At 44.7% G+C, this 22699-nt stretch overlaps 1 protein-coding gene across 1 annotated transcript in view; it reads left to right on the top strand.

Moving 5' to 3' along the window:
• RAD51B (RAD51 paralog B) overlaps positions 1-22699 on the top strand; it is a 720584-nt gene that overhangs the window by 598122 nt on the left and 99763 nt on the right. The window contains 1 exon segment of the mRNA XM_089906275.1: positions 2223-2305. Coding sequence (XP_089762401.1) covers positions 2223-2305 — 83 coding nt within the window.

Consider the following 22699-nt stretch of genomic DNA (forward strand, 5'->3'; position numbering starts at 1 on the left):
CAGGTGATTCAAACCAACATTAAAGCTTGAGAAACACTGTCCTCTCTTCCACCATGCCATTCCCCTACCAAGGGGCATCCATAAACTCACACTGAACCATCCCTAAACTACCTCTGAGAAAAGTTTTACCTTAATTTTCAGGTGAGATGTTTTTGATGTGAAGATGTAAATGCCCACCTATACCATCTACTCATTGGTTCTGAGAATGATGAGCAAGTTTACCTAGGTAACTTTAGAGCAGTTATAAAAGTTGAGATTCACCTTGAGTTGAATTCTTCTAGTAAAAGCAAAGTATATTGGTTTTTGGTGAGTAAAAGTTAAGTGGTACTTGGGAAACATGTGGTGAGTTGGTTGGAAACGTTCAAACTAAGGTTCTTAGTTTGACAGAAGCATTTTATATACTTAATTTAATCCTCAAAATAATCTCATTTAGGTGGGTGTTGTTATCCCCATTTTACCTATAAGGAAACTGAGACTCAAAAAGGTGAGGTTGTCCAGAGCCTCAGTACTGGGTAGAATTCAGGCTACACCATAGTAACAGACATCCGAAATACGGTGGTTCAGACAAGTGGCTCTGTACTGAGCTGGACAGGTGACCCCAGGTGGTATGCTTTGCTGATTCATCAGGTCACCCAGCTTCCTTCTCCCATATTGCTTCGTCATCCCCCAGGATGTGGCTGAAGCTGGTTCCTACCCTTGGGAAGAGCGAAAGGGAAAGTGAAGAGCCCATAATTTTCTTATAATCCAGAAGTTCTACCTGTCACTGTACTCACATTCCATTAGTCAAAACTTAGCCACATCCAGTTGCAAAAGAGGCAGAAAAATGTTGAAACCTGGAGAGTTGTTAACTAACCAGAAAAGGGTGGCGACTGGGGGAGATCACAGGCGCTGCCATAGGCACTGAGTTGATTAGTGGGAGAACATAGATTCAAACTCCATGACTTCAACCTGTGGTCTTTCTACCATTCTTTTCCACCATTTCTCATAGTTGACAGTCAGTAAATGTTTGTTGAATTGAGATAGATTGAGACAGTACATGTAAGCCTTTTGGTTATTTGAAATTATTTCTTCCTTCTCCCTTGCCTCCCTGATTACCTAAGTGGCTCTGTGCCAAGCTATCACTATTTTTTTATGATGTTAATTTGTAAAACGGAAAGTGGACATTCATCTTCCTTCAGGAGAAATGTTATAATACAATAATCTGCCAGTTCTTAGAGGTTCTGTGGAATCATATCAAGTGTGATAATGGGTGTTAATGATAGTAATTTTTTTAACAACCAGACGACCGTCCCCTTTAAAGTGGGTGTTCTTAGGAGAATGCCATTGCTCAAAATATTTTTGGTATTTTATGTTGGCTGATATAGCAGTAAACTCTCACCGCAATAATACTTAGTGACAACATCATCAAAATCACAGTCATGCATACAGTCATAAGCATTTAACCAATGTGTATGTGGGTCTCCTGGGGGTCGGTTATTTAGACTGGGCCTGGCTGGCCAGCTCTGGGTCAGGTGTCTCTCATTCTCCTTATGAGATAACAGATTATCTTGAACATATTTCTCTCTGGCAGTAGCAGAAGCATAAAAGAACAAGTGAAGTTATGTGAGGCTTCTTGAGGCCTAGGCTAAGAGTTGGCACAATCTGTTATTCAAAGCAAGTCGTGTGGCCAAACCCACAGTCCAGGGCCATGGGAAATACTCTACACCTCATGTAAAAGGGAATGTAGTCACATGGCTAAGGGTGTGAATACAGACTGGGTGAAGATTTGGGGCCAACAAAGCAACCTATCATGGCTCTGCCTTTACCAAGTTATTTTGAATACTTGCAGTGATGTTAAATCTTTATCTTTTAGGGGTAGATTTTATTTTATTCTTTTAGTAAAATAGCTAAATTTATGAATGAAATGGGACAATCAGGCTAAATTTATCTTTGGGCAGAAAGGCGGCTGTTTAGGCATGCGATAGCATAATGAAACTTACGTCTAGAACTGGTTCAAGAATATGGCATTCGGTGGTAGAATAGTTGGAATTGATGTACAGCCTTCCAAGGTGATCAGTTGACTGAAGGAATAATACTTGTTTCTGAAATAATTTCACAATAAACAAACCTCACAGTTTATAGTCACATGTTCCCACTGTGTTTCAAAGTGGGAATAGGAATGAATAGAGGCTCATCTCTAGTTCCTTTGACTAAAATCCTGAGCAAATGCGCTTTCTGTGCAGATTGTCATTGCCAAGTCCCCTCTGGCGACCTTCACCACATTTGTCTACACCATCGAGAAGGAAGGCCTGGTTCTTCAAGGTAAGATTCTCGGCTTAAGCCATTTCTTTAGGCTGATTATGCTCAGTGCTGCCCATTGCGGGTGATAATTACTGCTGTGCTCCTGATAGAAGCTCCTTCGGGACGGAATCAAAGGCCAAGATGAATTGACCAGTGATGTTTATCCTGATAAGATAAGAGAGACTGGCAGTTGTGGTAAGAATTTGACAGAGGTTACGGAGAACTATAGAATCTCCTAACAGACAACCCAAGAATGAGGGACAAACCGAGTAGGCTAGGAACTGCAACCACCCCAGTCCTCTTCGCAGATTCCATGGGGTGAGGGACAAGGAGGTAGGTCTCTGACACCAGCGTGGAGGGCCCAGCCCTGCCTCAGAGCCTTCTCACTTAGCAGGTGGAAGAACGTCATGGCTTCATGAGCGCTACTTCCTCAGCCCCCTTCTGGTTACTCCATTTCCTCTCACTGTGCTTAAGTCCCGACTGGGGACCAGGCCTTGCAGACCTGCACTATGTGACACGGGCCTGAGTTCTGGCTCGTGGTAGAGGCCCCCCAAGGCCACAACCTAGAACTAATTCAACAAACAGGGGGAAAAGTGGATTGAGGGGCATCATTCTCAGATGCTGGGTCCTCGGGTGGTTAGGAAAGGCATCCAGTGGCAGGTCTGCAGAAAACAGTGAACAGGAGGGGGTAAATTCAAACCCCATTGAACTTAGCGCACAGGGCCAGATGTCCCAGACAGCTTTGTAGATTAAGAAGGGTCCCCACAGAAGTGCTCAGGATACACGTCTGTCCCCCGCTGTCAGGCAGGAGGCCCTACCCCAGGAGATGCGTAGGTGCCCATCTAGCCGGAACCACAGAGGAGCGTATTGTCATTTTTGCTCATGGGAGGAATATCTGCCCTTTAGGATTTTGTAAGCTGAGTATTTTTCCCAAGTCTGTGAAACAGAGTAAGTCCTTACAATATCCCCACGGAGACACATTGCATTGTAAAGATCTAGCAGGGCTTTTGTGGGGCAGGCTAGACGGTTCATGCTTCTGACTGAGGAACAGGCTGCAGCCTTCCTTTCCCTCTCCTTCTAAAACATCCACTTCTTAATGGACCCAGAAAGCAGCGTGTTTGTTTGGTGCAGCTGAGCTCCACAGCAGGGACTCGGGTCCAGGGAAATTTGGAGTAAGAACTACTGACCTTTGACTCTTAGCCTTTGACTTATGCTATCTAAGTTCCTTGGTAAATATTTTTTTTACAATTGCAAATATTGTTTTCTGACAAAGAAGCAGAGATTTTAAGACCAGATTAAGCAAAGCAAACAGCAGGCCCCTTTGTTACAGACTCTCTAAGGGTGTATAAGTAATAAGCGATCAGAAAGCTGGACTGGTGTTTACCCAGTGCACAGTGTGCCCTTTGGCTCTCCATTTTTAGAGCGTTTCTTCAAAGATTAGAAGTCTAGTAAATAGCAATTTTAGATGAAGATTTCAAGAAGTTCTATGGAAGATTACAAGATAATTTCACGAGGAAAAGGGCCAGTTCTGCCCAGATGGCTTGTAGGAGGGCCTTGATATGGTGCCTGTATCTTGATCACTCGGCATTTTGGCAGATAACATTTGAAAGCATGGTCTTATTTGGATAACTTTTGGATAATATTGGTGGGAACAAGATACATAGAATTGCCTCTCTGACTCTCATTGCTAAGATCATGATTTTGACAGGAAGGAGGAAATTGTTTAGGGAAAGTATTTAGAAACTGGAACTACAATGAATTGGTAGGGGTTGAGAAACTACAAAGAAAGACTATTAGACATAGTTGGAAAACGGGAGAAAGTGGATTACTAAAGGAGGCTGACCTGGAGCTGGGTGTCCAGGAAAGAGAAACATTCAGCAAAGTGTCTGATGATGCAAGAATCCCAACCAGTAAATAAAAATGTCTGGGAGATTTCAGAGCCTCACCTATTTGCTTTTGAAACTACGCCGTCCTCTCTGAGGTTTTTTGGAGGGGGCAGAACTCTCTGCCCCTGTCAGCAATGCCACTTAATGCAAACCTCTGGGCATTCCCTCCCCTCTGGCTATGTGCTCCCAAGGCTCTGGGGAAACAAAAAGGTGCTCTGATCCTCAGAAAAATGGGGATCCCTCCTGTGTTAGAGAGACCACCTTGGATTTCCATTCCAGCTCTGGTAGGTTCCTGAGAAAATCTCTAGCATCCTAGTTGTGTCAGCTTGAAAAAGACAATGTTGACCTTGATTCAGTGCTTTGCAAAACTGTTTTGCAACCCATTGGTGGGTCATGAAACAAAATTAAGGAATCATAACGAGCATTAAAAAAAAAAAGAAATAGAGAATGGAAAATAACATACACATATTGTACTGTTTCGTGAAATATTTCTTGTGTGATTGTGTGTGTGCGCATGCTTGATGAATTGATGTACAGAGGTTGCAGTGCAAAATGTTTTTCTTACTTGGATTGCAGTCATCGGCCTGGGTGGTCTCTAAAGGCCTTCCCACTTCACCTTTATCTGATTCTCCAAGGAGATGGTGTACTTATCATTCACTTAGCTCAGTAGAGTTCTACCCTTGAGATCTCCACAAACCAGAACCTAAAAGCTTATTTTTGCCCCCAGTCTTACCAGACGACTGAGCTAAAAAACACCTGCACCATTCCCCAGGTTTAAAGCAAAGAAACCTTTGATCCTTGGCTGATAACCTTGGAAAGGTACCAGACATCAAGGCCAAGAAGCTTTTCTTGTGTGAGGGGTTGCTCTGGCACAATACTCCTGAGGTGGCATGGAGGTTGGTACCTACAGCTCCGGGAAGGGGTATGCAAGCCGTGTCTGAGGGGCATAGAGACAGAGAGGGGAAGGGCTGGAAGAGGGAGGGCAGCTCCTGTGGTACCAACTAAACAGGAAACTGCTAACCCAGCCACTGTGGCTCAACATTCCGTCTTCGTAATGGAGCTAGCCTGAAGTGGCAGTAAAGAATAATCCAGACGGGCAACCCTGGTTTTTTGGGTGGGGAGCAGGGCTGTTAGTGAGTGTGGGAATGATCACTGGGTGCCTTTCATCCCCTTAGCGAGACCCAAGATTCCTACCAGCCTGCTAACCAGGAGGTTTTTTTTTTTTTTTTAACATCTTTATTGGAGTATAATTGCTTTACAAGGGAGATGCAAGAGGGAAGAGATATGGGAACCAGGAGGTTTTATACTACCTGAAGAGCTCCTGAGTGCGGGAGCAGAGGGAGGGAATGAAAGGTGAGGGCAACATTCGATTTACCGGCTCCACAGGCCATTCCCCTCCCCGGTTCTCGAGGATTAGGGTGCTGAGAACGGCCGACAACTGGGGGCCTTACAGCCTTCCCGCCCCTTTGTTCACTGGGACGGGAGGGACAATAAAACGGCAGGCTGGAGAGACTGAGGGGCTTGGTATAGAGATTTCTCAGGCTGCTTTTTAAACACTTGAAGGAGCCGGTCCATGCTATTGTTGTAGTAAAATAGAAAGCGGAACTATTCTCCTTTTGCAAGAAAAAAAAAAAAGAAAAGGAAAAGAAAGAAAACCCACCCTCCAGCATCTTCAGGAGGCCGCCTGGCTCAGGCTATTACCATGGTAATACCGTGTTGTTTGCATCTTCTTTGTCTGTCCTCACACTGGTCCGGGATCCTGGCCTCTTCTGGTTGGGCCCCAGACCCTGGAAACACTTGGGCCCCAAAGGAGAGGGATCTCACAGTCCCCAACTTCCTGATGGTTCAGACTCTGAGAGGGGCCAGGTCCCAGCAGAGGGAAAGTTCATCTATTTTGTGCAACTGAAGTGGGAATGGTGGAGGGGGTCGGGGAAGATCCCTTTAATCCATTTTTCCTTTTGTTCCCAGAGTTCACCATGAAATCCCGCTGTTCACTGAGTGGGAAAGCTTAGAGGCTTGACCGGCCCAGAGAGAGGCTAAGGGGTGCCGGGACCTAGTGGAGAGGAAAAAGCAGGACTTGGCTTTGGGAATTGGCTTGCATGGAGTAGGTCCACAGAACCACATGGCTGCAGAAGGGAAGGGGGCGTTTACAGCGAACTCCCGCTTGACCCACATCTGTTCTGGTCATGTCCTTTGCTTCCCTAGCAAGCCCCAAATGTTGTGCCACCCAGAACACAGCTGGGGTCCCTGGACCTCTTTGTCAAGGCCAGGAATAAAGATTCTGTACTTGAAAGCAGCCAGGCTGTTGCTGATGCTACAGGAAGCGAAGGGAAAACCCAGGACCTGGGTCTCCCGGAGCCATCCTGGCTTTCATGGGGCTCCAGGCAATAAAGGCCTGCCGACTTGGTGAAGAAGGAGATGCTCTAGGAGGGGTTGGCCAGGGAAAAGGCAGAGGTGGCTCAGGGGGGCTCCTCCTTGTGCACTTTTCCCTTGCCCTACACTCTCCTTTTCCTTAGGAGTCTAGGAAGCGTTTGAAAAACGAAAACCAAGTTGTTTTTTGTTTTTTTGTTGTTTTTAATTTAGTTATTTAGTTTTGGCTGTGTTGGGTCTTCGTTTCTGTGCGCGGGCTTTCTCTAGTTGCGGCGAGCGGGGGCCACTCTTCATCGTGGTGCGCGGGCCTCTCACTGTCGCGGCCTCTCCTGTTGCGGAGCACAGGCTCCAGACGCGCAGGCTCAGTAGTTGTGGCTCACGGGCCTAGTTGCTCCGCGGCATGTGGGATCTTCCCAGACCAGGGCTCAAACCTGTGTCCCCTGCACTGGCAGGCAGATTCTCAACCACTGCACCACCAGGGAAGCCCAACCAAGTTGTTTTGAACAGGATAGAGGACAACGGCTTAGTTTCGCAACAGGACAGAATTATGCGCTTTTATATTGTTTAAAAAAAACCTAAAGATCAGGTAAGACAGGTTGAATCTGGATTCTGGTGCTACTCTTATTAGTTTAGGTTTGAATGAGCAGCATAAACCTTGGGATGGGGCTGGGGAAGCTCAGGGGAGCCCAGAGCACCCTGAGATAGGTCCAGAGAAGTCTAGAAACAAAGCTAGTTTTCTGTTTTTCCAACCAGTCCCTATACTATAACCCAGTATAGGGACTCGGAATAAACCAGAAAACAAAGAAACAATGATTTTTTTAAGAGCTGGAAAGCTACGTGCCTCATCTTTCTTGTAAAATCAAGAGTGGTTATTTGACCAGCTTTCGAAGCATGTTGGAAAGGCATTAATCTCCTCTGTTTGTTCCTTTGTCACAAAGTTGAGTTACATTCTTCCACCCCATTTTCTTAGTCACTGAGCCAACTGGATGATTCATTGAAAAATTCTTTTTCCCCAAATACCACGATCTGATTTCATCAGATTTCAGTTAGAATCAGTAACCCATCTAAATGTTTGTGCCCAGTGGACTCAAAGTGACCCAGAAGAATCTCAGTCTGTTTCCATCCAGGTATGGAGGTGTCTGCTTGGTAAATATCACCCACACACCTGGCACAGCCTGGCATGGATTGGGGAGCCTGGCAGAGAGCCCTGGGATTCAGTGGAGCAGAGTGAACTCGCTCGCACAGGTCACAGAGGAGAGGGCAGAGCAGGCCTGTCGTATTGTCCTGAGCTGCTTCTGCCTGCCCCTCCACGAGGTGCTTCCCAGGGCAGAGAGGCAGGGCTCCCATCTGCAGAATCTCTCCTTCTCTTTCAACATTCACTTCACATCCCCTCCCTCCATGACATCGTCCTGCACTGACCCTTTCTTTGGTCCTTTCTTTTCCTCTCACTGTTAGCCTCAAAGAGAGATTTTGTTTTCAATGTGGAAAACATATTTTAAATACTGAACATTACAGAAAATAATAAAGCAAACCCATGACTCTAACATCCAGAATTAACAAATGTTAATATTTTGTCTTTTTCTTTTCAGATTTTTTTTAATCAAAGTATAGTTGATTTACAGCGTTAGTTTCAGGTGTACAGCAAAGTGATTCAGTTATTCATATATATTCTTTTTCAGATTCTTTTCCATTTCCAAGATATTGAGTATAGTTCCCTATACTATACAGTAGGTCCTTGTTGTTGATCTATTTTATATATAGCAGTGTGTATATGTTAATCCCAAACTCCTAATTTCAGATTTTTTTTTTTAATTGCAGGGATAAAACCTTACAAAATTCAAAACTCCTTTGTTCCTATCCCAAGTCCATTCCTTCTCTCCCCTGCGCTCCTCCACAGAAGTAAAAGCTCTCCAGGGTTTGATGTATATCCTTCTCCCCATTCTGAAAAACTTTTCTACATATATGTGAATCCAAACATCAGATTTGTTTTGAGTGCATCCTAAATTTTCATAAACGGTTTATTATACACATCATTCCACAGCTTGCTTTTTTCACTTAGCATTATGTTTTTGCAACATATCTGTGTTGATACACATAGATCATGTTCTTTCATTTTAACTGAGGTATCCATATCCACTGTATGAATGTACCACATGTTATCCATTCCCCCACTGACAAAAATTTTGATTACTTGTTAACTTAATGAATCTTGTTGCCCATGTTTCTTGGTATGCAGGTGTGAGGATTTCTCTAGGTATATATCAAAAAGTAGAATGGCTAGTCAGGGGATGCACATTTTTATCTTTACTATATATTTTCAAATTGTTCTCCAAAGAGGTTTGCCAATTTATACTTCTTCTGGAGATAGTGGATCAATTCCTATAATTATAAATTCACCGTCATGTTTCCATGGGCAATCTTCTTGTGTTTCTTTATGGCTGCCTCTTTTATCCCCGCCATTGAGGTGTAAGTTTCCGTAGCTTCTAGAGGGGTCTTCTGCACAGTGCATGTGATTTATGCATATACTTACATGATTAACTGACAGAAATTATTCTACTCCTCCTAAAGTTAACTATATACACCTCCCAGAAAGGGATCTTTTCGTTCCATTCATCACCTTCATTTTCAGATGAGGGAACTGAGTTCCAGAAAGGTGAAGTGCCTCAAAATTGGGTTTGTAGCTGTTCCCAAGTACTCAGCCGAGGCTCCTAAGATTTTTATAAAATCAGAAATGAATTTGGGCCCCCTTGTCTTCCATCATGGCAGCCCCTGTGACAACTTATCTCTCAGGCTTCATGAACCTCTGTTGGGATACTCTAGGCCCATCCTGAATCTTGAATCTCGAAATTCTAAGCTAAGATGGAACAGTCACATTGATACAGTGATCCCTCAAGAAATTTCCTAAGTATAGTTGGGTTATAAATTTGGCTGGGTGGAACCACAACCTAGATTAACAGTGGTGTACAGGTAGAGGTTGACTGCTTTCTCACATAGCACTGTGGAGGAATGCAGTCCAGAGCTGGTATAGCAGCTCGGCCCCACATGTTGGTCCAGGGGCCCCGGCTCTTAGCCTGTTGCTCCATCATACCTAGGATGTTGCCCTTGTTGTCATGGTCCAAAATAGCTCAGTATCATGTCCTGCATCCAGGTAGCAGGAGTTGTGTGGGGTAGAGATTTGGTGGGAGGAAAGGTCAACCCCCTTCCTTTAAGGATATTAACCAGAAGTTACACACATTATTTCTGCCAATCTACCGATATATGGAAAGAAAGACTGGAAAATGTAGTTGTTAATCTCGGTGGCCATGTGCCCACCTAAATTTGGGGAGTTCTATTATCATGAGAGAGAAGAGGAGATGAATATTTAGTGACACATTTCTTTCAGAAGAGCCCAGTTGCAGAGATTAGGCCCCAGGGTACAACAGTACAGACCCTAGGGCGGGACTTGTTGCATAATGTTGAAATGCAACATAAATATTGCAGTTTCTCAGAGTTATCTGGAAAGCGGGGTTCCAGCCTAGTACTCAGTTTGGCTCAAATAAAACTCTTTTCTGTTCTTAAAAAAAAGAAAAAATATTATATATTTAAAATGCTATCAGGACCTTCTTTGGCAGAGTCTAGAGCAGAGGAGTATCACAGTCAGTAATGCCACCAAAGGTCAGCACCCAGAAATCTTGTTCCCCCTCCCAAGACAGAATCTCTGTCAATCAGAAACTTAGTACATGTTCTGCTATTGTGCACTATTCAAGAAAAATACTTGAACAAGAGCTACTAGTGCTTATAGCACAAGGCAGGGTATAAATTTGGTTCCAGAGTCAGAGACTAAACACATTTTTTTTCCAAAACGTTTTCTCCTGTCTCCACTTAAAAAAACGAAAAAAAAGCAAAAAAACAAACAAACAAAAGACATGGAACAAAATGTCAGTTGGAATAAGGTTACAGAGAAAAACTTTATTCCAAGACCTGGACTGTAGTTAGACTAGATCCACGCTCCTCTTTTAGAACCGGGAAGCCATTTGGCTATCTTTAACAATTAACAGTTAACAATTTGCATTTGTGAAAATGCCCAGGTAATAATATCAAAAGAAGTTAAATCAATTCAGGTTGTTGATTTTCTTTGAAGACCTCTTCCAAAAAGACTTGGAGTTCTTTCTGGAATAGGACTTAAGCTCCATTTCAGTGAGTTCAGTTAAGCAGGTATTTCTCAAGCATCTATCCTTTGTAAACCATGGTGCTCTGACGAGATAGGCTGAAAAAAAAAAAAAAAGGTCCCTTGTTTTTAATAGCTCACAATCTAGTTAGCTCAAAAACAAAACATGCAATCAAAAGCAAACTGCCACACCTATTATCAAGGTTCAAACAATGGGATTTGAAAGGATAGAGGAAATAGACTCATTCCATCTAGGATGACTGAGGAAGGTTCCTGAGAGGACATGGTACTTGAACTGGATGTCAGCTCCTGAATACTGACGAAAATGGCATTCCATTGTCCCTTGACAGACGCCAGCTTCTTTTGCTGTTTGAGGATAGATTCAGGCCCGCTGTGGAATGCTGATTAGCGCCATGTGACTGATGTTGAAACGTGCTGACTAATGTGTTCTAAATGGATTGATTCAACAATAAAGGGAACATTGAGAGTCAAGAGTTCAGATCCTGACGTTTACCGGGTGACGAAGTGTAAATCACTTAGCCTCGCTACTTCATTTTTTTTGTCAATGAAAATGTGCTCATGATGATGAGAAGCCAACAAATCACCTGGACTAGAAAGTGGTTTACAAATCTCAAGGATAACAGAAATGCTTAACGACAATTCCCAGGACAGGCTTACGCAACCTTGGGTTATTCACAGTCCGTACAGAATCAGAAGATCCATCGCATGCTGCTCCGTAGCCATGTGAAACTTCAGTTTCCTCACACATGCCATGAGAGCTGACAAATAGTGCACTGCACTCACAAAAACTGACCGATAGAGGAGCCTTTGAAAAATCTTCCTATCTACCTACTGGGACGTCTGTGTTTTTCGACAACAAATGTTGCCACAGGACTCAAAGCTTGCATTGCACACACAGCTTTTCCTCTCTTTTGACATCTCCCCAGCTAGACTGCTTGAGAACCTGGCCTTCCGTGTCCAGATGTTTACTGAATTCTGAAGGCCCCCCCAAAGGGCCCAAGTTCTTTTGTTGCTCTCCAAATCACTTCCCACAGAGACTGACCAATGTCCTGAAGGAGCCCTTCAATAGGGAGGATAAATGGAGGCAGATGAAGACATGACCCCCTGAGGCTCACCCACGTCCACGCTAACAAAGGGTCTGAGGCACAACCTTGTAAGGAGCATTTTGGTCAGCAGCATCCCCTCGAGAGGCCAAGTCTCCCCCACAGGGCTGCTTTCAATGGCTCCCATCGTAGTGGAAGCCCCGAGCATTTGTTAAGGGCTGGGGTGTGCTAGGTGTAGCACAAAACATCTAAATCATGCCCCCCACCCCTGGTCTTTGTGAGGGCTTCCTGGCTACAGATGGCAGCTGGCTTTCTCAGGGGAAACCTTGGGGGGTAGTAGAGGAAGCTGAAGAGGGGCTCCCGCTTCTCTGGATGACCTCTTCCCACCCAGCCCAGAAAGGCTCCCCTTTTGTCTGTAGCTATCAGCAGTCAAGCCAGGGCTGTGGGGCCTTAACCCACACCTGTGCTGAGTTTCTGGGTGTCTCAGGTTTGCAAAGCCATTGGCTCCCTGGGTAATAGACAGGTATGTGTGTAAGAGGGCTGCCGTGGGAAGGAGAGGTTTATTTCGACTGCTAGTGAGAAGTTAGTGCATTTCATGACAGCAACGGTTTTTCAAACATTCTTTCTCTCCCTCTCTTTTCTTTTTTTTTTTCCTTTAGACCAACAGAGGCCATAGGGACACTATGACCTTTGTCTAGAGCTGATGGGGGCGTGATTTGTGAAATGAAACAGGACCGGGCTGCTTGGAAGAAGGAAACGGAAGCCAACATAATGGGGATTAATTAGTTGATTGCTGTTGAGATGGTAACAGATTTGCACCCCCCCTCCTTACCATTGAGCCAGCCATCTCAGACCTAACAGGGAAGGTGAAGATGAAGAGGCCTTTGTTCGGGTCTCTAGATGCTTGGGGCTGTAGGCTTTGCCGCCATGGGATGGCAACAGCCATAATAATAATAATTTGCACTTACTTATATAGCACCTTTCAACCAGGCACCTCAAAGCGGTTTAACCACATTAATTAATGAAAGCCCACGATCCCCCTGCGGAGAGGAAGAGGATGACTAACAGGATTTGTAATTACAGGAGGGAACATTTCCGAATAAAGTATATTGTCCACTAAACAAAAAGAGGAGGTGTAAAGGAATTGGGGTCTCCAAAGAGTAACTGATTGAGAAGTGAAACCATGGAAAGATGGGGGAGGCTGGGGGCGGGCATGGGCATGAGGGTCTGCTCTTTTGTCAGAGGGAGGTCGATGGGCTCAGAATTCACTGACAGGTTCGGATCCAACTGAGAAGCGGGACATGTATGGTATTAATGGCATTTGGAAGGTCATTAGTGGTACACCTATTGTGGTGTAAATTCAAGTTTCACTGGTACATTGTGTAGAGCCCTGCAGAACAAAGAGTGAGATTCCTGCAGTATTTAATAAAGGATGAAATGATTTCTTTAGATCCAAAGCCCAAGGCTGGGCCAGTCAATTAGCAAATAAATCAACTGGTGACCCATAGGATAATTTAGTCATTCCTAGCAGAACACCCAGCCTACCCCCTCCTTCTTCCATGAGGTTTCCAACCAAAGCTTCAAGGCTGTGGGCTTTAGCCCCTTCAAAGCCAGACATCAGATCTTCCCAGCCTTTGGCACTGGGACCTCTTTTACCCAAATCGTTGGTGACGCTCAAGCTGCCCTCTGTAGAATCACTTTGTATCTGCTCCCCTTCAGAGGTTTTTAAATGCCTTGGATGCTAGAATCAAGTCTTGTCCCATCTCATGTCTGCTACCAATGCCCAACAGAGTGCTGTGCACAAAGTAAGTACCCAATCGGTGAAGAATGGTTGGATGACAAAATCCTTTAACAACTCAGTGTTTGTTGACTACATACCAAATGCTAAGGCAAAGCTCAAAAAATAGGCTCTGTGTATTACAAGGAATGGAAAAGACTCGTGAACTCCTAAGTATAATGTAAAGCAGAAGAAAATAAAGTTAACATTATAGATGCACGCCCAAGCCACAGGCTGCAAGGGCCAAAGGAGGGACGTTTTATCCAGCTGGAGTGAATCAAGGAAGGTATTCCTGGAGAGCAAACAATGCGCTGGGCATTGGAGGGCGAGAAAGATTTTGATGGACCTGGAAGAGGTGGAGGATACAGAGTTTCCAGACTGTGGTCATTCGTCTCGCTGAGTGAGGTGCCTTTGGAGAGCTTGTGGTCTTCAATAGAACATTTGTGAAAACCAAGCTGAGTTTTTGTAGCTGATTCAATGTACATTTCCTGTGAATTCTTGAATATGAATTGGCTATTTTCAAACAGCCAGGGACTATTACGAAAGTTGAGAAAGATATTTTGTTCTCTGTAACTATTAGTTCAGTCTCTCTGCACTTTCACTGTCCGCCAAGAAAGAAAAGCTAAGCAGTTCACACGTTAAAGTGGGCACTCAGGAGTGTCTGAGAAAGGTACGAGGAAAACATATCTTGGTCCCAGATGTCAAAGATTAAATGGCTTCCTACTTGAGGCCTTTTTTTTTTTTTTTTTGGACCCCAGGAAACAGTAAGACAGTGCTCTACCCCCAGTGACTGACAGACAAATCAGTCCCTGTGCTCTCCTACTCCAAGGTGTTTCACCACGAACCATGCTGCCAGGACAGGACCTAAGCACTGTCCTCGCATTGTGCCAATACTCAGTGCTGCTGTGTGTCTCACACACGCTGTACGTGCATCTGCTTATCTGATCCTCCCCGCAGTTTCACAAGGTAGGACTTCACATCGTTCCTTCTTTGCAGCTGAGGAAGGAGGCAAGAAAAGTTCAGTCTCTTGCTAGAAAGTGATGGAATGTGCACTTGAACCCAGGTAATCTTGCTTCTTCCTCTCCCCACTCACCCCTGTAGTATTTCTGTTCGTATCTATTACAAGTCATCCTCACTAAGGGACTCAGCACAATGCTGTACACACAATAGAAAATTCAGTGAATATTTTCCAAATAAAAGAATCATCAGAGCAATACTGGTGGTTGGATCTTCCAATGGGAGAAGTGACTGAAGAGAATATGGTAGAGGTTCCATCACTGTCTCCTTCTCTTTTCACCATTATTAAAAATGAGGAGACATGCATAGGAAAGGTGCCCCCAGGGAATAGTCACATGGAAGAAGACACAGGTGGCATTCATGAGCTGAAAATCTGCCAAACTGGTACCACCCACGGAACACTAGGGAGGCATCTTGAGTTGTTAATCACTTTTATTGAACTTGGATGCGATGAAGTAATTTCTTGGTGTGTGTGTACATATACACATATAACGCAAAGTCCAACTTTTGTCTCCCTAATTGTACTAGCATCCTAGCTGCTCTGTTGATGTGCGGCAGTCCTGGTGAAGACTCAGAAGTGTGTGGTCCCTATCAGCCCACGGAATGAACACTTCTGGGTTAACCCAGAATTGCCTAACTCTGTGCCCAGTGACTTTTAGTTGTATGTTGTGAGCAAAGTTACTGCTCGGAGACGGGACTGTAGAAGTTTGTCCTGCAAGACCAGGATTGCCAAGTGAGAATTTCGGAGTTGTGATGAGGATTAGGTAATGGAGGAGAGGGGAATGAAGGCAAGAGGAAGTGCAAAGTATCAGATTCTGTCCTAAAAATCATGGTCTTAGAACCACTTGGGAGGGTCATTTTTTCCCCAAGCTTTGGTTTTAATATCATCACCATCACTTTTGTCCTACAGCTATGAAAGGACCTTCTTTGTTCCACTATAGAATTCACCAGAGGCTGCTTTTACTCAAATGAAGGGAGCAGTCCATCACGCTTCTCAGATGAATATCCTAAGTGCGAGAGAAAGCACATTGCCTACTTCTCTGAATTTCAATGAGGGTGGGGTTCAGATGCAGCACAGGTGCTCCAGAACTCCAAACAGAGCTGGGAGGAGAGATGACCAATGAATAGCGGGCATAAGTCAGGACAGACTTGGTTTTGCTGCTTAAACAAACAAGCCCATGAACTCTCAGTGACTTAAAACCAGGCCTGTGCATGTCTGAGAGACCCTCCCGGGAGGCTGTCCTCCATGTGATGATTCAGTAGTTCGTTTCAGTATAAACATGCACTTCACCCTTGCCATTAGGAGGGGAAGAATGAGAAGGAGGTTGAGCACTGGCAATTAAGGGCCTCCTCTAAGAAACGACACACATCACCTCTCTCATGACCAAGCAGTCATGTCGTCCCTGGAGTTGGGAACCTCATCTGTATTTGGAATGGAAGGAGAACCGTAGATTGGCAAACACTTGTAATGTCTGCTGCATACTGTAGACCCAGGGAGCTGGCAAATGTCTCCTTCCTTCACGTCCACCCCTTGTGCCTTTCCCTTGGATCACTGGGCGTCTATCAAAGACTTACAAGGTAGTGTTGAGAGTTGAAGACCAAATCGTTTTGCAGCCCATTTTAGTCCACACGTGACCTTTTTGAAAAAGAGGAGTAGCCAGGGAAAACCAATTAACTCTGGGTACTTTTCCCTTGAAGCTATCAGATACTATTCACTCTGGGAAAAGATAATGGGCTAAAGGGAGCCATGGCCCGATTTCAATAATACGTCTAAGATAGAACAGCTCACTTTGAGTTGCCCAGGACCATCATGCTTTGTGTGAAAAGGCTTCTGGAAACATGCCCTTCTGCTTCCATTCCCTCCCTTGTTACCGGACATGATTCAAATTCCCTCTAATCCCTGCGACTTTTCCAGAAAGCAGATTTCCCAGCAGCAGAAAGAGAAGAAAAAGAAAAACTTTCCCTTATTATTCTTCCAAAAATGAATTCCTGCTCTGAGTGGGCTGCTTCCATGTGTTTTCAGTCAAGTGCTGATGGCAGCCTTGCTGGGGGACATTTCCAAGAGGCTGTGGACATAATGGATGAGGTCTCGTATTGACAAGAGCTGCTCTCAGTTTTCCTTCCAGTTTAGCCCTCCTGAGCCCTGAAATCCGAGATGAGAAATGATTCACGAGATCTCGCTGGTGAACCAACATGGCTGCCACACCTCTCTGCTCCTTTTAACTTGGTAAAAACTCATGGTTTTAAAGCTTCCCTCAGAGAGATTTGTAGACCTGAATCTTAGTAACTTAGAAAGGACTTACCTTTCTTAGACCAAACTAGCTCTTTGTAGACGCCAAGATCTCCTTTCTTTAGGACTGAAACATAGTCTTGACCTGCCTTGACATCAGAATAACAAAGGGAAAAATTAGGTCACACCATTTCCTGCCTAAAGTCTAATCTCAATTACACAAGATGCTTCCAAATAAACAGTGGTGGTAGGTCATGTTTGCTAAGGGAACCAGCCTACTCATTTTCCCCAAAGAAAATGTCTTCAGATAATAATTCGATTTTAACTTACCTACACAGAACTTGTGCAAACTGTTACAGTTGGGTCTTTCCATTGAGAAAAATCTCAGTTACCTTAGGTAAAAGGGGACAGGTGTTGTTAAGGATACGGGTGGTCTGGAATTGGAGATCCTTGAGGAGCAAAGGCAACCCTGGGGATTCGTTTCCTTAGAGACACTGCTTCTCTCTGCATATCTGTCCAAGGCAACTCTCTCTCCCAGCAGACATGCCCTACATACTATAGTTCTGCTTATTCAAAACTTGAGCTGGCATGTGGCTCGTCCTGGTCTCTTGAGCTCCTCTCTCTCCACCTCAGCCTTTCAACTCCAAGCCCATTGGATTTTTTCCTTGGTATTTCCTAGTTAGAATTCCTAAGACAGAATATGATTGGCATAGGCTCATCTTATTGTTTTGTCTCGGTTAACATCATTGGTCACTAGCCAGCCAGTCCGCTGTGGGCTGAAGGAGGGGCCGAAAGCATGGCTGCCTAACCAGCAGCAGATGTGGGCAAGGCAGCGCCATGAGAGGGGCCCGTGAGAGGGTGAGATGGATGATGAACTGGAGTGTGCTCTTTGTACCCTTAACTGGACTGCTACACAGATACTCATTCACTCTCTTGCTTCTACCTCCTCTTCTCATCAGGAAGATCTCATCAGGAGATCACCTGATCTCCCCTGTTGCAGCCTGGTCCCCCATTATTGCTCATCCCTCAACCCGACTCCAGTATCCTACTTCTCGTCCTGTTAAAGTACGCCATCACAGGGACTTCCCTGGTGGTGCAGTTGGCTGGGGCTCCATGCTTCCAGTGCGGGGGGGCCGGGGTTCGATCTCTGGTTGGGGAGCTGGATCCCACACGCATGCCCCGCCTGGGAGTTTGCGTGCCACAACTAAGGAGCTGGTGAGCCACAACTAAGGCCTGCGAGCTGCAACTAAGGAGCCTGCTGGCTGCAGCCGAGGAGCACACATGCTGCAGCTGGGGAGCCCGCGAGCCACAGCTCAGGAGCACGCCTGCTGCAACTGAGACGTGGAGCAACCGAATTAATTAATTAACTAAAAAATAAAAATGTACCCAGTCACGGAGGTGTATGACTAGTGAGTGGTAAGGAAGAGGTCTTAACATGTATTTGAGAATAGAAGGAAGACTGGGGAAGGTGTGATATGGAAGGAGAAATGGAAATAAAACCCTTTCTTAGCTAAAGAAAATCTCATTCCCACCAGGACCAAGTCCCTTTGCTCTTTCTCCCAATCTTTGCAGCAATTTCCCTCTCCCCAAAACCAGACGTCAGCAGAAGCAAAGGAAAGTTCCGCTGAGGAGCCCTGACCTAGCAGAGAGGGAACGTATTCTGGCTCTGCTAATCCCCCAGACCTTTTTCTGACCCCTGTGGGGATCCCTAGTCCCCATCTCAGACCCTTGCCTTTCCCCGGCCCCCATCCTCAGGCCTCAGGGAGCCCTGGTCCCAGACCCTTGAATAATAAGTGCCAAACTATTTACTTTCAAAGTAAGGTTTTGAACACAAGTGAAGGACTCTGTTTAGATAAGGTCTTTGCCAGTAGTTTCCTCCGAAGATGCACAAAGCCCTTCATTGGCAGTTTTCACAAATCTTCGTGATGTTTTTGGAGGACTGGTCACGTGTGGTGTTGCCCTATTTCAACTGAGTCAGAGAAATTGTGCTTTGTCTAAATTCACACATCAACCAGAGAACTAGGAGGAGAATTGAATGGTGATACTGAGCTTTGCCTTTTATTCATCAAAGACCATTGCCTGTATACCTCATCAGATGGTGGTAAAAACCCAACCCAATCCATCTACATTCAAATTTCAGTATTTCCATATTCCTCTCAGTGGACATGAGGCTAGAAATTCATTAAAGGGAAATCTAAACAACCCTGTATTTTCCTGCTCTCTCCTGAGCTCTGAGTGTGTCACTGTTGATTAAATCATTGGTCAAACCTTGTCCTATGACTGACACTTTTATCTACTGACTAAAATTACAGAGTTTCCCTAGGAACCTGAGATGGCAGAGAAGGTGGTTCCAATGGTGCTTCTAAACCTGCTGCTGTGGGATTCTAGAGCCAGTTCCTCTGGATCGCTTCCAGATCTCTGCTCATTTCATTTCCAGTCTGGGGTTGAAGTCTATTGCCATTGGCTGTCCCCTGGGATCTGAGAACCAATCTGGGGTTTGTCCAACCTCTCTCTCCAGCACAACCATCCCCCTTCCACAGTCATTACCACTCTAACAGCTTGAAAGTTGATGCAAAGATGGAGCATAAGAAGCCAGTTTGGCTTTCTCCCAGCTCTCTAGGCCCCTCTGGGCTTAATCAGCAGCCACCCATCTTTGTGTTAATAACATAAGCCTCTCTCACTAGAACACCTGGAGGAAACCCGTAGGAAGGCTTAAGATGAAGCCAACTCTGCAGTAATTATTCTGACAATCAGTCTGTTTAACCTGAACTCAGACTCTCCGGACAAAAACAGCTTGTTAAATCCAAGCACCCAACTGGATGGAGCAGTAACTCTTAATGTTCCTTAAGCCAACTTGAGTTTTGCTAATACTTTTCATGCCCACGTCTCAGCTCCAAAGGCTGAGATGTCAGGCGACATCTCCCCCATTTCAGGTTTAGCAAAATGTCCTGAGTGCATCCCACTGGTAGAGTTCTTTAGTGGCATCTTCCCAGCCCTTTCCCTACCCTCCCAGCCCATCTGTTGGTGGGGTTCACACCCCTGGAGAAATAATAGGCCTTCTTAACTGGGATTGCTGGCCACTTCTCTTAGTAACTAATCCAGATGCCCTTAGGTGTTAGGTGATTACCTGCGCCAAGGAAACGGGCCAGGGGCTGGGGAGGTGGAAAGGGTGGGCAGGGGACACATGGAAAACAATCCCCTGCTGTATGCATCTGCTAAAGCTGCCATAACAGAATACCATAGAAGAGCTTAAACAACAGAAATTTATTTTCTCCCAGTTCTGGAAGATAGAAGTCCAGGATCAAGGTGCCGGCAGCTTTGGTTTCTCCTGAGACCTCTGTCCTTGGTTTGCAGATGGATGCCTTCTCGCTGTGTCCTCACATGGCCTTTCCTTTGTGTGCACTCCTAGTGTCTCTTCCTCTTCTTGTAAGGACACCAGTCTTATTGGATTAGGGTCCTGCTCTTCTGACCTCATTTAACCTTAATTACTTCCTTTTAAAGGCCCTATCTCCATATATCGTCATAGTGGGGATAAGGGCTTCAACATATGAATTTGGGGGTGGGGATACCATTCAGTCCATAACACCTGCCATAATGCTGTTTCCCTCAACAGATCATCTTCCCTCCTCTGATGCTACCCTTCTAATACTGAGTGAGAGAAAAGTAGATATTGGTCAAGAAATGGCAGGTGTGACTCTGTGCTGTCAGTTTGAGAATGGCCAAGCTAGGTTGGGACACCTGAGACACAGTAAAAAGACAGATGGATGGATAGATCCATGAAGGGATGGTTGGATGGATAGACAGATGGACGAATAAATGACTTAGGTAGTGTGTTGATAGCACCAGGGCACATATTACCTTATACTTCTTTGGAGTTGTAGTTTTTTACAGGGAGGGGTTGCAAACTCAAATGCTCATGATAAACAGGTAACAGAGTTGCAAAAAGAGGCCAGGTGCAATAATTGGGAGTAGCTGGGACTGTGACACCGTGGAAAGAGTATGCCCTGTCCAAAGGGGCAGCACATACCCAGCTCCAGCCAATTGTTACTATGTGGGATGCCAGCCTAATGTTGCCAGAACTTCTGATTTTTCAAGGGAAGCCAGAAATCTGGATTTTCAGATGAAATTTTTCTTTAACTAAATCTTTAAATTATGGAAACTAATTCAAAAATTATAAAATACTGTGTAGGCCAAATGAGCACATTTACAGTCTGAATGAACCCTGGAGGCTGCCAGATTTCCACTCTTGGAATACTAGAAAGACACCTGTAATGTCATCACATGAGGATGTAGGTGTTTAAGAACTCGGGGTCATGAGTACATTGCCAGGTTCATATTCCAGCCCACTACTTACTAGCTTTGTAATCTTGGGAAAGTTATACATGTAACTCAGAGTTGTTATAAGGACGAAATTAGTTAATACACGTCGATGCCTAGAAGAATGCCTGCTGCCTAGTAAGAAAGTAATAAGTGAGCCGGTATTATTAGGCAGTATCACTAAACCTCTTGGTTGCCTCATCTGTAAAATGGGGACAACATTTGCCTTACCTATACCCCAAAGGAAAGGAATATGCATGAAAGGGCTTACAAAAGTGTGCACATTGCTAAGAAATACACCATGCATTACCTTTTTACTATACCTATAAATGAGGCTCAGCCTTGCCCAATGCAGGCATGGGAATCCCTAGAAGGAGGAAGACAGTGGCGACTAGAACTGGTCCTCTTTTCTTCCAAGGGTCACTTGGCCGTATTGCTGTTCTTAGAATTTGGTGAGTTTTTCTTATGAAATTTTTAAACATTCAGAAGAGTTGAGGAAACAGTATCATGAACACCCAAGTACCCTTATCTAGATTTAATAATTGTTAACATTCATCTTGGTGAGTATTCTTGGCAGAGACGTGGGAATGGAATGTGGCAGAGAGGCAGTAAGGAAATAGGGCAAGTAAGACCCAGTCAGATGTAGGTGGTTCCCTTTTAGATAGGGCCCCAAAGAAGGGGGTTTTGTGCGGGATAGCTTGTTATAGATGATGCATTAGCACCAACTTAAGGAAAGTGGCATTATAAGCTGAAACACAGAAATGACTTTATTATTTATAAGGTTTTCATTTACTGTTATTTTAAGGTTTTATTATTTTTTTGTTATTTTAAGGTTTTTATACATGAACATATTCATGTATTGCTCGTGTAATTGAAAATTAAGAATGTCTAAAGAGACTTTCAACGTGGAAATGTCTCTGTCATAAAGAATTCAGGAAATGAAACTGTGGCTCTGTGAGAAGCCCAGTAAAATCACGGTAATAAAAAGAAATGTTGGTCACTAAAAATGAAAAGTTTGAGGAGCAGAAACATTCAGAGTCAAAGAAAGTATATGCCAATTATAAAGGGCTCTTTTCTGTTGAAGCATTTAAAAGGGTGTCTAAGACATATTGCCCCATTTCTCAGCGTTAGCTCTTACTGCATGCAAATGCAAAGGCTTCTACCCTGGAAAGGATGCCTTACAACGTGAAAGCAACTAAACTTTGCTTTAAAATTCTATTATTCAGACCCCTCATTAATTTAAGCTGACATTCCTCCTCAGTTGAGGCAAATCATCAAAGCTTTACTGTATTGAGAACCTTGAATTCAGCAACAAAGAGCGTGGGGTTTGGAGGGAAACGTGGAGGGGGGAGGTGCTGAGAGCTCTGAGACCCAAAGAATGGAGGGGAGGGGGGGAAGAGGGAGGAGAGGACTGGAGTCCTGAGAGGCAGAGGGGCGAGGAGAAGAGGTAGAGGAACCCAGAGAGACTATGGAGGTGGTTGGTAGACATAGGGAGAGGGACTGGAGGGCCCCCGGCTGCAAAGCTGCCCCGTGAGCCTCTGTTAATCGACATGGTAGAAACAAAATCAGCCTGCCCCTCTGCCCTCACAAATATTTCTCCAGAGTCAGGAT

The sequence above is a fragment of the Delphinapterus leucas genome, chromosome 2 (genome assembly GCF_059928025.1).
Source record: "Delphinapterus leucas isolate spDelLeu-1000000601 "Yukka" chromosome 2, BTC_Dleu_Yukka2, whole genome shotgun sequence".
NCBI lineage: Eukaryota > Metazoa > Chordata > Mammalia > Artiodactyla > Monodontidae > Delphinapterus > Delphinapterus leucas.